This window comes from Lepus europaeus, chromosome 19, assembly GCF_033115175.1.
Source record: "Lepus europaeus isolate LE1 chromosome 19, mLepTim1.pri, whole genome shotgun sequence".
NCBI lineage: Eukaryota > Metazoa > Chordata > Mammalia > Lagomorpha > Leporidae > Lepus > Lepus europaeus.
Genome location: NC_084845.1, coordinates 45390573 through 45404849, shown reverse-complemented (window position 1 = coordinate 45404849; position 14277 = coordinate 45390573). Strand labels below are relative to the sequence as shown.

Sequence of the window (14277 nt, the reverse complement as noted above, 5' to 3'; positions counted from 1 at the left end):
AGTGTAGCAGCTGGGACACGATTGATGCCCATATGTAGCTTTACCTGCCGGCCCCACAATTTTTGTTTGATAAGTGCTCTATACTAATGTAGCCTGAAAGTAATCTGTGTAGTATTTTTTGTGTGCTTGTATTTAGCTTGTACCTGTTTGTCATGTCAACTCAGGTGTGGAGGTTTCCTCTTGTGGTTTCATGTCAACACTGAAAAAGTTTCCAATTTTAGAGTATTTCAGATTAGGGTTTTCAATCTGTCCTTATTATTTCTGTAATATAAAAAGCTTTAAATGATAAAAATGTCACTGTTAATGTTCAGAAGTGGTGGCTTGACGCCGGCACTGTGAGATAGCTAGTAAAGCTGCAGCCTGTGGCTCTGGCATCCTATATGGGCTCAGTTCCAGTCTTGGCTGGTCCACTTCCAGTCCAGCTCCCTGCTAATGCACCTGGGAAAGCAGCGGTTCATGGCCCAAGTACCTGGGTCCCTTTGCCCATGTGGGAGATGTGGAAGAAGCTCCTGGTTCCTGTCTTCAGGTCACCTCAGCTCCAGCTGGTGCAGCCATTTGGAGAGTGAATTAGCAAATGGAAGATCTTTCTGTCTTCCCTTCCCACACCCTCACCCCCAAAATATGGTGGCTTGGGCTTTATTGGATAACAGAATCTGAAGTGTTTGGTTACGAATTTTCTATCATAAGCTAATTCTCACATCTAAATTCTCTGCCCTTTCAGGTGCTCCTGACTTCAGATAAAGCTGCTGCCAATTTTTCAGATCGTTCTTTGTTGAAGAACTTGGGACATTGGTTAGGAATGATCACATTAGCTAAAAATAAACCCATCTTACACACTGTGAGTTTCAGCTTAGAAGTGTTATGTTAAGTTTGCTAATGTTCATGTATTTGAAAGTCTTGACTTTGGGACTATTCTAATGATTTTTGGTTTTTTGTAAAATTTTGGCCCATATTTTGATTTCCTAATATTTGCTCATGGTTCTACATCTTTTAGGATAAAGAAAAGCCAGCAACGTGTGATGGTCACCCCTTCCTTTTTCTAAGGCAAGGGTCAGATACTATGTTGATTTTCTATTTTGGGGATGAGCTTAGTGAGATCCCTTTGTATGGGTACTTTATGAGAATTTTGTAGTATATGCCCAGCTTTTGAAAATACATCTTTTTTTCTAGGATTTGGATGTTAAATCTTTGCTGCTAGAGGCTTATGTTAAAGGACAACAAGAGTTGCTCTATGTAGTGCCCTTTGTTGCCAAAGTCTTAGAGTCCAGCATTCGTAGTGTGGTGAGTAAATTTTCATGTGTCATTTATGGATAATATGAGTTGTATCGTTTCAACCCAGGAGTTCATTCCTAGTTTTGTGCCTTCTGCATTTGCAATTAGAGATGAAATTAGAGGTCTGATGCTGATGGATGACTTTTGAGTTTTTCTGAAGCAGATGGGAAATTTCTGAAGTAGATGGGAAGTCTGGGGGATTTGTTGTAGCCTTGTGGGTGTAAATGTTTAACTGTTTTAAAATACCCAAATTAAAGGGTGCTCTCTGGGCCAACTTAACATAATGGTTTTTACTTCAGGTTTTTAGGCCACCAAACCCCTGGACAATGGCAATCATGAATGTATTAGCTGAGCTACATCAGGAACATGACTTAAAGGTAAATTTATTTCTTTATCCTTTAGAACATTGTCTGCCTTCACAGAATTAACATTTAGAATGAAGGCAGAGTGTTTGGAATAGGGGGGATATGCACAGTAACAGTTGTTGAGGGTGGATTATTTTATGAATAAAACTAAATTTTTGTTTTAAATATTCTAATCAATATTGGAATTGTGATGCAGTTAAACTTGAAGTTTGAGATTGAGGTCCTCTGCAAGAACCTTGCATTAGATATCAATGAACTGAAACCTGGAAACCTCCTAAAGGATAAAGATCGCCTAAAGAACTTAGATGAACAACTCTCTGCTCCAAAGAAAGATGTTAAGCAGCCAGAAGAACTCCCTCCCATCACAACTACAAGTAAGTATGATAGTCTAGCCTTTTGGTAACCAGAATATTCTCTTAAATGGTACATTGCCGTGTGTATAGCAAGTATAATTATTCACTTAATGTACTGAAACTTTTATATATACTTTTTGGTAAGCCTTCTAAATTTCCAAGTAAAACTAATACCTAGTTGTTAACTTAATCTTACTAGATTCTGTCTTGACAGTTCACACATTCTTCAGTAATTTGTGATTTAGTCACTCATTCCTCATATCTTAGTCCCAGCGGTTAGCTATGTGAAGTCTCAGAATTAATTGCCTAGTATGATGGCCTGTGTTATCCTTCAAACCTAGAGTTTGCCAAACTAGATAGACTTTCTGAAATGGATTATTTTATATATATGAAAAGGATTGGAGGTGTAGAGGTGAGGCTTTGGGGTGCTGAATGGTTGGGATGTATGTCTAGAATGAACCAGCTTTTGTTTGCTCTCAACAGCAAAGATATCCTAAGTAAACTAGAGAGGGAGGTGAGGTTGAAAATAAACATCTGTAAAAAATAGACTTGAGCCTATAAGGCTTGCGCCTGCTATTGTGACAGGATCCCTCAATTAAGTTCTGTGCTTTGGGGCACTATTAGTTTTGTGTGCTTTGAATAAACGTCAGTTATAATAACAAAACTTACCTCTCAGAGTGGGAAAGATAGGGGCTGTCACTCCTCCCTCAGAGCAATCTGATCTACTTAATTAGATAACAATGGCTTGTTCAGATAATTGTCTAGTAGCTTCAGCAGGTGTTTTTAAATGTTCTGTTTATTTTATTGCTTACATTTAGCAACGTCTACTACACCAGCTACCAGCACTACCTGTACAGCCACAGTTCCGCCACAGCCACAGTACAGCTACCATGACATCAATGTGTATTCCCTCGCAGGCTTGTCACCACACATTACTCTGAATCCAACGGTGAGTCAACACTGCTCCTTTCCCCTTGTTTCTAGTTTGTGAGCTGTTTCATCACTTTGCCTTCTCTCTGGACTCTTTGTCAAAGTATAGATCTGGAACTGCTATGTGGTATAGTTGGGATTTTTGTTTTCTTTTAAAAATAGAAATGCCTTGAAATTAGTCATTGGTTCCTCTTACCCAAACCTGGGAAAATAAATTAAACTGGTGATAAAATTTTGATCTCTTGAGATTTCTTGACATAGGTCAAAAGACGGTGTATGTTAGATTTTTTTTTTGCTCTTACTTTCATTTTCGTGTTACATTAGCTTTGTATTAAGCTATTTGTCCTGGAAGATGACTGCAACTAAGCAGATTTTTGTGTGTCTATAAAATTTCCCGACTAGGGTCTTGAATGAGGTAGTACTTTCACTTAGGTTGTTGAGGTCAGTTTCCAGGAGTGAATCTAAGATCATGTAAAGTAATCTCTCATAAGTACTTTTCCCTAAAATAAAGCTAATATTTATTCTGTAGATTCAGAATTGCTTGTTATCTTTAGTCTCGCACACCCCTTCAACCAACAGGATTTTCTTGAAAGATTATTTATTTGAAAAGCAGATCAGTAGATAGGGAGAAGAGGGCAAGAAACATACCGTCCATCCACTAGCTCACTCCCCCAATGCCCATAATAGCTGAGGGCCAGGTTGAAGCCAGAATCCAGGAACTCTAGTACTTGGGCCATCTGCTGCTGCCTTCCCAGGTGTACCTGAAGGAGGAAGCTTGATTTGCAGGTTAAACTCCTGTCTGCAGTGCCAGTATTCCATTTGGTACAAGTTCCAGCTGCTGCACTTCTGATCAGCTCCCTGCTAATGAGACTGGGGAAGCAGTGGAGGTTGGTCCAAGTCCTTTGGCCCCTGCAGTCATGTGGGAGGCCAGAGGAGGCTCCTGGCTCCTGGCTTTGGCTTGACCCATTCCTGGTTGCAGTGGCCATCTGGGGAGTGAACCAGTGTATGGAAGATCACGATCTCTGTCTCTCTGTGTGTAACTCTGCCTTTCCAATAAAATCTTTAAAAAAAGAAAAGTATCCAGGACATGAATCACTACTCTGACATGGAATGCTAATGTTCCAGCAGCAGCCTAACCTACACTGTGCCATGATGCCCATCCCGGATAGGACTTTTTATCACTATTAACATTCTGAATTTGAGCAGATTCTTTGACTTTGGTTTGTAGCCATCAACTCATTCAACTTTAGTGCCGTCTGTAATAGCTTTTCTAGAACTATTACCTTCACTGTGAAGCTCTGTAAAATTTTTTTTTTTTTTTAAAGATTTTATTTGAGAGGTAGAGTTACAGAGAGAAGGAGAGACAGAGAAAAAGGTCTTCTATCCACTGGTTCACTAGCCAAATGGCCACAAAGGCTGGAGCTGAGCTGATCTGAAGCCAGGAGCCAGGATCTTCTTCTGGGTCTTCCACATGGGACATCTTCTACTGCTTTCCCAGGCCATAGCAGAGAGCTGGATTGGAAGTGGAGCATCTGGGACTCGAATCGGTGCCCGTATAGGTGCACTGCAGGTGGTAGCTTTACCTGCTGTGCCATAGCACTGGCTCCTCCATGAATTTTCTAAGAAAGACATCGTGGTAAAGATGGATAGGCAAGCCTTTTCTATGTCTTTTCCATTGCTTTCTGGAATCAGTTTATTGACCACTTCTTTGAAGTTATTTGCATCTTTCGATCATGGTTTCTATCATGTTGATAATCTAGTGGACCTGTTGGTACTGAGTATGAGAGTATAACTTATTGTGGGTTTTTATAGTAAAGTCAGCCCAGAACAGACAAAACAAATAACCACTGGTAGTCATGACATTAACATGTGCGTCAGCCATGGTTTGCTAGTGTTTGTCTGTGGAACACATTTTGTCATGGGTAGGAACCATGCTGTGGAAGTTTATTGGGACAGTTTTTGCCCTGAACTTCTTCAGTATACAGCTTAGATTTTCTAAATGCAACTTCGTTCTGCAGATTAGCAAACTTTAAATACAAACCTTGAGGAAATCAGATGGAATTTCGTGACTCCTTGAGTTGTCATGACTAATATTTTCACAATATTCTTTGATATTCCTTACATTGGACATAGCAGGTGCTTTCACATTATCTCGGTCTTTCTTAGAACATAGATTAACCCCTTTCTTTCTGGCACCCTGTGTTTTTGTTTTAATTTGTTTTTCATTTTATTTTGAAGCTAGAGAGATCTTCCATTTGCTAGGTCACTTTACTTGCAAATGGTCACAATAGCCAAAGCTAGGACAGGCTGAAATCAGGAGTCATGCACTAAAATCAGGTTTCCTATACTTGGCATGAACCCCCAAGTACTAGAGCCATCACTTGCTGCTTTCCAGGGTATGCGTAGTAGGAAGCAGAGTAGCTTGAGCTTGAACCAGGCACTCTGATATGGGATGTAGACATCCCAGACATTTCTTAACCACTGGACCAAATATCTGCCCATTCCTGGCACCCCTTCCTGCCCACCTTTTTTAGGCATTTGCTGCCTTTTCTAAGTTATTTGTTAATGCTCTGCATGCCAAAAGGTTTTTCAGTGTGTGTTTGCTTTTAAAAAATTAATTTGTTATTTGAAAGAGTTGTACAGAGAGGAAAGACAAATCTTCTATCTGCTCTTTCCCTCCCCAAATGATCGCAGTGTCCTGTGCTAGGCCAAAGCCAGGAGCTTCTTCCACGTCTCCCATGTATGTGGCAGGGACCCAAACACATTAGCAGAGAGCTGGATTGGAAGTAGAGCAGCTGGCATACAAACCAACTAATAGAGACACTGCTTTCTTTCTTTCTTTCTTTCTCTCTTTTTTTTTTTTTTTTTTTGACAGGCAGAGTGGATAGTGAGAGAGAGAGACAGAGAGGAAGGTTTTCCTTTTTGCCGTTGGTTCACCCTCCAATGGCCGCTGCGGCCGGTGCATCTCGCTGATCCGAAGGCAGGAGCCAGGTGCTTCTCCTGGTCTCCCATGAGGTGCAGGGCCCAAGCACTTGGGCCATCCTCCACTGCCTTCCCTGGCCATAGCAGAGAGCTGGCCTGGAAGAGGGGCAACCGGGATAGAATCCAGCGCCCCAACCAGGACTAGAACCCGGTGTGCCGACGCCACAAGGCGGAGGATTAGCCTGTTAAGACACGGCGCCGGCCTGACACACTACTTTCTTTAAAAGTACATGAGGGACTGGCGTCGTGGCATAGTGGCCAAAGCTGTTGATTGCTATGCTAACATGTTATATTGGTGCTTGTTCATGTCCCACCTGTTTCACTTCTGATCCAGTTCCCTGCTGATGTGCCTGGAAAAGCAGTGTAGGATGGACCAAGTACTCCTGGCCCCTGGCTTCATTCCCACCCAGTCCTGGCCATTGGGGCCATTTAGGGAGTAAACCAAGGGATAGAAGTTCTGTGTCTCTCTATTTGTAACTATACCTTTCAAATAAATACAGTCTTTAGAAAAGAAAAAAGTACACGAGTTGTAATTTTAACCAGTAATTTTTCTTTAAGCATCTTATAATGAACTATTTGCCCATTAAGTCTGAATTATAAAAAATACCAGTGACATGCATTTAGCCTAGTGGTTAGTGCTCCCACCTTCTGTATTAGAGTACCTGGGTTGGAGTCTTGGCTCATTTGCTGATTCCAGCTTCCTGTTTATGAGAACTCTAGTAGAGAACAGTGATGGCTCAAGTAATTGGGTTCTACCCACATATGTGGGATACTGGATTGATTCCCCAGCTCTCAATTTCCTTCTGGCCCAGCTCCACCCATTGTGATCATTTGGGGGAGTGAACTAATAGATAGTAGCTATCTCTTTCTTTCTCTGCTTTTCGAATGAATGAATGACTGAGTATCAGACATACCCACTACCAAATTTTCCAATAGGTATAGTGACTAGCTTTCTTTTTCTTAAGATGTAGCTCAGCTTCTCTGAGTGTTTCATTAATTTTAAGTTTATTTGATGAGTTTTTCATTATTCCTATAATTTTCAAAATCATGGGTATGATTTCTGTTATAAATTGTCTTATTAAAATGAACTGTTGACTTAATTTGTTATCACCCCCCACATCCCGTCTCCAGATTCCCTTGTTTCAGGCACATCCACAGTTGAAGCAATGTGTACGTCAAGCAATTGAACGGGCTGTCCAGGAGTTGGTCCATCCTGTGGTGGATCGATCAATTAAGATTGCCATGACCACTTGTGAGCAAATAGTCAGGAAGGATTTTGCCCTGGATTCTGAAGAATCTCGAATGCGAATAGCAGCTCATCACATGATGCGTAATTTGACAGCTGGAATGGCTATGATTACTTGTAGGGAACCTTTGCTTATGAGCATATCTACAAACCTGAAAAATAGTTTTGCCTCAGCCCTTCGTGTAAGTTGGTTATTTCCTTGGTAGTTTCTCTATGTTCTTGCTTCAACTACTCATTGTTAATAGGATAATTTTGGTAAATGTTTCTGAGAAAGCATCTCACTCCAAGTAGCATTTCACATATAGGCTGCTTGTAAGGCAGGTATGGAGATACCTTGTTCCCCCAAAAGTTGTTTAGGTGTACCATGAAGATTTCATGTGCCTGTTTTTTTTTCATGTGCCATGTTTCCCAACATGGGCTTCCCTAATCATACTTAGTGGTATTTCTTGGTTCCAATGAGATAGTTAGACATGTGATACTGTTTTACAGTTCAAAAGGGAAGTTACACAAAACTCCTATTGCTTGTCTGCCAAAATGTTTCTTTGCCTATGGCATTGGGCATAACCACTGAATCTTAGTAATTACCATGTTTCATGTTTTCCTTCTTAGAATATAGATTCTGTGAGGCTAAGTACAATGTCTGTTTTTGCTCAGTGTAATAGCCCCAACACCGTACCAGATAGTAAACACCCAAATATTTGTTTGTTTAGAGCAATGAAGATTTTTTTTGCCCTGAAATGCAAGAAGCTAACCATCTCAATTTTATTTTATTAACAATGAAGGGTTCAGATAAATGCATTTGGAGTAGGACAAAGTATACAGTGTAAAGTGATTTTGCATGTATGCTGTTATACAACATCCCCTTCTAGTAACTTAGTTACCACTTCTTGGTCTCAGATGTCATGGTTAGGAATTACTTGATTTGCTGCTTTAGTGTTTTCGTATTGCTGAACAACAAACTGATAAGATCATTAGGGTATTTTCATCTTGCAGATAGGGGAGCTTATCTTTAAAGATATTTACTTTAAGGTTATAGCCAATTCCTCAATAGAGCTTGAACTTTAAACATATTTGTCAGATGTGTTTCTTTTAAATCTATTTCCTTCTTTAATATATATATTTTTACCCTGATAGACTGCGTCCCCACAACAAAGGGAAATGATGGATCAGGCAGCTGCTCAGTTAGCTCAGGACAATTGTGAATTAGCTTGCTGTTTTATTCAGAAGACTGCAGTAGAAAAAGCAGGTCCTGAGATGGACAAGAGACTAGCAACTGTAAGTGTTTAATATTTGCCTTGTAGGTTCTTTTTTTTCTTAATTTAAGGAAGTACCTCATAACAAGAACCTCAGTGACTTTTTTTTGTTTGCAGGAGTTTGAACTGAGAAAACATGCTAGGCAAGAAGGGCGCAGATACTGTGATCCTGTTGTATTAACATATCAAGCTGAGCGGATGCCAGAGCAAATCAGGCTAAAAGTGAGAACTGGGGCTCTGTCTCTCCCTGCCCCATCTTTGTTTTCTTAATGTACTTGTTGCTTGAACTACTCAACGGGACTAGGACAGCGGGGCTAAATGTTTCTGAGAAAGCGTCTTACCCCAAGTAGCATTTCACTTAAAGGCTGCCTGTAGAGCAGGTATGGAAATAGCTTAGCTTCCTGCCCTCTTTAAGTTGTTGAGGTCCACTGTAAAGAATTCTTGTGCTTGTTTTTATGTTTTCAACTTCAATTCCCTAACCACACTTAGTGACATTTTACTGATAGTGCTCATTGGTCCCAATAAAATATGAATCGGTTTCAGTGAAGAATTGTACTGACATGTTCCCATTTGAGGCAGTTTTCAGTGGAAAAACTTTCTTTTTGATAGGCAGAGTGGACAGTGAGAGAGAGAGAGAGGCAGAGAAAGGTCTTCCTTTGCCGTTGGTTCACCCTCCAATGGCCGCCGCAGCTGGTGCGCTGCAGCTGGCGCACCGCGCTGATCCGATGGCAGGAGCCAGGTGCTTCTCCTGGTCTCCCATGAGGTGCAGGACCCAAGCACTTGGGCCATCCTCCACTGCACTCCCTGGCCACAGCAGAGAGCTGGCCTGGAAGAGGGGCAACCGGGACAGAATCCGGTGCCCCGACCGGGACTAGTACCTGGTGTGCTGGTGCCGCAAGGCGGAGGATTAGCCTACTGAGCCGCGGCGCCAGCCTGGAAAAACTCTTAATATATAAATTAGAGTGACAGGATTCAAGGAAACAGGACATTGTCTTCTGAACTTGTGTGTATGCATGCCATATCGTATAGTTAGATTAATTTACTTCAAAAAGTTCATAGCAGGGCAGGTGTTTGCCCACCTGGTAGTTAAGATGCTTGCATCCCATATTGGAGTGCCTGGGTTCAATGCCCAACTCTGACTGGGTCGAGTAATTGAGTCTCCGCCCCCCTCATGGGAGACCTTGATTTTTCTTGGCTGCAGTCCTAGCTGTTGGCAGGGGTTTGGGGAGTATGAACCAGCAGCTTGGATTAGTTTGTTTTTTCTCCCCCCAGCCCCAATAAATAAATTTTAGGAGTTCATAGAAAATCAGTGTTATGAAAAATGTGCATGGATTTCAAAGTATTTTACATTAAAATAAACTTCTTCTAATCCGATTTTCCTTGAACTTTTTGAAGTACCCTCCAATATTGTAGCTCTGGTATCACTTTTCAGAACCCCCTTGCTTACCCTTAGTAAACTACACTTTAAGAGAAAAAGTTTGGAGTGGATTCTGTCAAAATAGATTTTCTTCTTCCGAGGTTGGTGGTGTGGACCCAAAGCAGCTGGCTGTTTATGAAGAGTTTGCACGCAATGTGCCTGGCTTCTTGCCTACGAATGACTTAAGTCAGCCGACAGGATTTTTAGCTCAGCCCATGAAGGTAAATACTTGAATTAAATTGAATGTTTTATAGTTTAATGTGGATATTCTTGTTGGTTACTATATCCCTAGCTTCCTGACAGTTTTAGTTACAGGAGGAAAAAATGTCCCCATTTGTTGTAGTTACAGATTTTTTTTTTTTTTTTTTAATTTATTTTGACAGATAGTTATAGGCAGTGAGAGAGAGACAGAGAGAAAGGTCTTGTTTCTGTTGGTTCACTCCCCTAATGGCTGCTATGGTGGGCGCTGTGCCGATTTGAAGCCAGGAGCCAGGGGCTTCCTCCCCATCTCCCATGTGAGTGCAGGGACCCAAGCACTTGGGCCATCCTCCACTGCCCTCCCGGGCCACAGCAGAGAGCTGGACTGGAAGAGGAGCAACCGGGACTAGTACTCGGCACCCCAACCGGGACTAGAACTCAGGGTGCCAGTGCCACAGGCAGAGGATTAGCTTAGTGAGTCACGGTGCCGGCCATTATAGATACTTTTAATAGCAGATCAACATGACATAAGGGATACATTTTTAGTCCTTGAGGTTGATTTTACTTTAATGTTTGTATTCAGAGGAAATCTGATTGGTACCTTCTTGGCAAACCCACCTCCCCTTCTTTTATGAGATATTCTAAAAGTTTGAAAGTTGAAAATACAGGGGAAAACATTTTCTCCTTAATCTGTTTGATACTAAGTTGCTAGCCTGATGCCCCCTTTTACTCCTTATTCCTTTGGTATGTATTTCTTATGTGACAATACAATCTTTAAGGATATTGAAACTTTACTACTATCTAATTTTATCCCATTACTGTTTTGCCAGATGTATAAGAAATGCATGGTATAAGACCTATTTTGTAATCTCTTACTTAGTTGTGACATTTAATATTTTCCTCACAGCTCCTCAGTTTTTCCTCATCTTTCATGATCTTAATACTTTAGAAGATTATAGGCAGATTATTTTCTAGAATGCCCTGATTTGGGTTTTTCCAGTGTTTTCTCATGACTGCACTCAGATCATAATGGTGATGCTGTGTTCTTACCTGTCATATGGGACTTTGACAGTTTCATTAGATACTGTCGTTTTCATGGTTTGGAACGCTTACTACTGTCTTAGGCTGTTAGAGGGCTAACTAGATGTTGTAAGTGGTCCTGCCCACAGTGTATCCCATTAATGATGATGCTGTCTCTGATCACTTGATTATATTAGTGTGTGCCAGGCTTTCCATTCTCAAAACACCCTTTCCCTTTGCCTGCCTTGTACCACACCAATTAATGGTGTCATGACTGTATCGTTTAGGAATAGGCCCTCCATGATTCGAGGGGGGGAAAAAAAAAGGAATAAACACACTAGTAGTTGGTTGGTACATATGCCAATGAAAAAAATCTTAAGAATGTTTTGGTGATGTCTTACTAGTTGTGTTTTCCCCCCTTTTTCTAAACAGCAAGCTTGGGCAACAGATGATGTAGCTCAGATTTATGACAAGTGCATTACAGAGTTGGAGCAGCATCTGCATGCCATTCCACCAACGTTGGCCATGAATCCTCAAGCTCAGGCTCTTCGAAGTCTTTTGGAGGTTGTAGTGTTATCTCGAAATTCTCGAGATGCTATAGCTGCTCTTGGATTGCTCCAGAAGGTTGGTTCGTAAGCTGACATCTCAGCTTAAGTTTGGAAAATACTCAGTGACTTGGCAACTCTACGTACTCATGATTTTTTAAAATGAATATAAATTCTGTTGTATAAGTAGGTGATTCTCTCCAGATTAGAGTATAATCACAGCACTTAGGAGTGTTCAAATGGGAAATCTTTGTTTTCCTCAATGAATTATTTCTGAAAATTCTGTTATTGAAGAAACATGGGTTTTAAGGGACAAGTTACTCCCAAGTATTTGGGGAATAAGATGTGTGTGTGTGTGTGTGTGTGTGGAATCCCTTGATTTTGACTCTGTAGGCACAGAGGGTTTTGTTTTGTTTTTTAAATTGCCATGAAGAACACAGAATAAACTTAAAGTAGAGCTTCTAGTGTGTGCTAGGTTACTGAAAAGGATGTTTGGAGAGTGGAGATAATAATCTCGAGGCTGTAGAAGATACATTGTAGTTTTCATTGAGGTTTGATTTCTTGTTCTGATAGTTGGGTTGACTACTTATTTTCAGTGGTTCTGAACACTTTCTTTGACCTGCAGGCTGTAGAGGGCTTACTAGATGCCACAAGTGGTGCTGATGCTGACCTACTGCTTCGCTACAGGGAGTGCCACCTTTTGGTCCTAAAAGCTCTACAGGATGGCCGGGCATATGGGTCTCCATGGTGCAACAAACAAATCACAAGGTCAGTATCCATCTTGGAAGACTAGTATATATTGGACTGCCTTTTGGTATATGTGACTGTGTTTTTGTGTGTGTGGCTGTCTTTATGTTCAGAGCTTTCCTTTTCTTCTAGAAGGTAAATGGGACATTTGGACTTCTAAGAAGTAAGAATTGTTGAATTATCATTTTCCCATCTGGTCTCCACCTTCTCCCCCTGATGGACACAGAAAACCAGTCTGTTGTTTAGGGGAGTAAATTATAGGTTATTTGTTTAAAAAAAAGTTTCAGTGATTTCATACCAGTGGTGTTCATATAAGTATTTTTATATTTTAAATGCAATACTCTGTTTTCTAGGATTTAAAAGCAAATCTCCGGGCTTTCTTAACACTGGGCTGCTTTAGTTCATTATTATCTGTTTGTAAACTTGGATACTGTTGCGCAGTTGACTCAAACAAATTCCACTAAATAAAATGGAGTGTTTGTTTTACTTTATACAGTATGATTAAGCCTATGAATAAAGAAAATACTTTTTCTAGGTGCCTAATTGAATGTCGAGATGAATATAAATATAATGTGGAGGCTGTGGAGTTGTTAATTCGCAATCATTTGGTTAATATGCAGCAGTACGATCTTCATCTAGCTCAGGTATGGAAGGAATTCACCCAGACTAAAGGTCTCAGGAAGGATGTTGTATTTTTCTCTCTTATGTTCATTGTGTTTTCTCTGTTGCCAGTCAATGGAGAATGGTTTAAACTACATGGCCGTGGCATTTGCTATGCAATTGGTAAAAATTCTGCTGGTGGATGAAAGAAGTGTTGCCCATGTTACCGAGGCAGATCTATTCCACACTATTGAAACACTCATGAGGATTAATGCTCATTCCAGAGGCAACGCTCCAGAAGGGTGAGAATAAAATGCACTGGGATTCCTTTGCATTCAGCAGTCTTTTAAGAAAGTAGAAATGTGTGTAAAGATTTACTAACATTACCTGTTATAATGCTTTACCCACAACATAGGAGAAGCTTTAGTGAGGCTTAATACTGTCCTTTGAAGTATGGAAGCTTAACTAACTGCCAAGCCTTCTTGATGTTGAACAGTACATACAATACTAGACTTGGTGTCAGAACCTATGGTTAACTAGGCTCTGCCACCGTAAAATTTGCAATTTCTCTATGCCTCTTTAGTACATCAAATGGAAATAATTTGTGAAAGAATGGTTGGGTATTGACAGAAATTACATATAGAAATAGTGGCACATATTAAGCAGGTAGTGAATGTTAACTCTGAGCATCAGCTCTAGTTCATTGGTCCCATTTTATTGTTGTTAAGTACCTTAACTGAGTTTAGTCATTGCATATTACATCTTTATAAGTAAGAAGATATGAAGAAACCAAGGTTAGTTTAAATATGGAAAAGGTAAAATGAAATGGTAATTATTACACTTTGGGAGTTCATTTTAAATAAGCAAGTTGTCCAGCTGTATGCCTGTGCAATCACAACCATGAGTAGACTGATTTTCACTCTGGATTTATTGTACTAGATTGCCCCAGCTGATGGAAGTAGTGCGATCCAACTATGAAGCAATGATTGATCGTGCTCATGGAGGCCCTAACTTTATGATGCATTCTGGAATTTCTCAAGCCTCAGAGTACGATGACCCTCCAGGCCTGAGGGAGAAGGCAGAGTATCTTCTGAGGGAATGGGTGAATCTCTACCATTCAGCAGCAGCTGGCCGTGACAGTACCAAAGCTTTCTCTGCGTTTGTTGGACAGGTAGAGCTTTTGGAAAGAAAGGTGCTTTTTATTCAACATAAGTAGGGTGTGATGCCTCCAATATTGAAACTTAGTATTATGTACTTGTGGTCAGATAGTTCCCTCCATACTCAATGCACACTACAAATGTTGTCATTTCCTCTTTTAAATTGATATAGTACACTTGTTTCCTCATCCT

At 40.6% G+C, this 14277-nt stretch overlaps 1 protein-coding gene across 7 annotated transcripts in view; it reads left to right on the top strand.

The window, feature by feature from the left end:
• CNOT1 (CCR4-NOT transcription complex subunit 1) overlaps positions 1-14277 on the top strand; it is a 90465-nt gene that overhangs the window by 62960 nt on the left and 13228 nt on the right. For 4 of the 7 annotated variants that reach the window (XM_062175833.1, XM_062175831.1, XM_062175832.1 and 1 more), the window contains exons 26-39: positions 722-838; positions 1171-1281; positions 1572-1649; positions 1834-2011; positions 2809-2939; positions 7034-7330; positions 8283-8423; positions 8519-8623; positions 9920-10039; positions 11469-11660; positions 12207-12349; positions 12864-12972; positions 13061-13230; positions 13868-14120. In XM_062175833.1, the coding sequence (XP_062031817.1) occupies positions 722-838; positions 1171-1281; positions 1572-1649; positions 1834-2011; positions 2809-2939; positions 7034-7330; positions 8283-8423; positions 8519-8623; positions 9920-10039; positions 11469-11660; positions 12207-12349; positions 12864-12972; positions 13061-13230; positions 13868-14120 (2145 nt within the window). The remainder of the gene's footprint in view (positions 1-721; positions 839-1170; positions 1282-1571; positions 1650-1833; positions 2012-2808; positions 2940-7033; positions 7331-8282; positions 8424-8518; positions 8624-9919; positions 10040-11468; positions 11661-12206; positions 12350-12863; positions 12973-13060; positions 13231-13867; positions 14121-14277) is intronic. The other 3 variants (XM_062175835.1, XM_062175836.1, XM_062175834.1) reach the window with 1 other exon arrangement.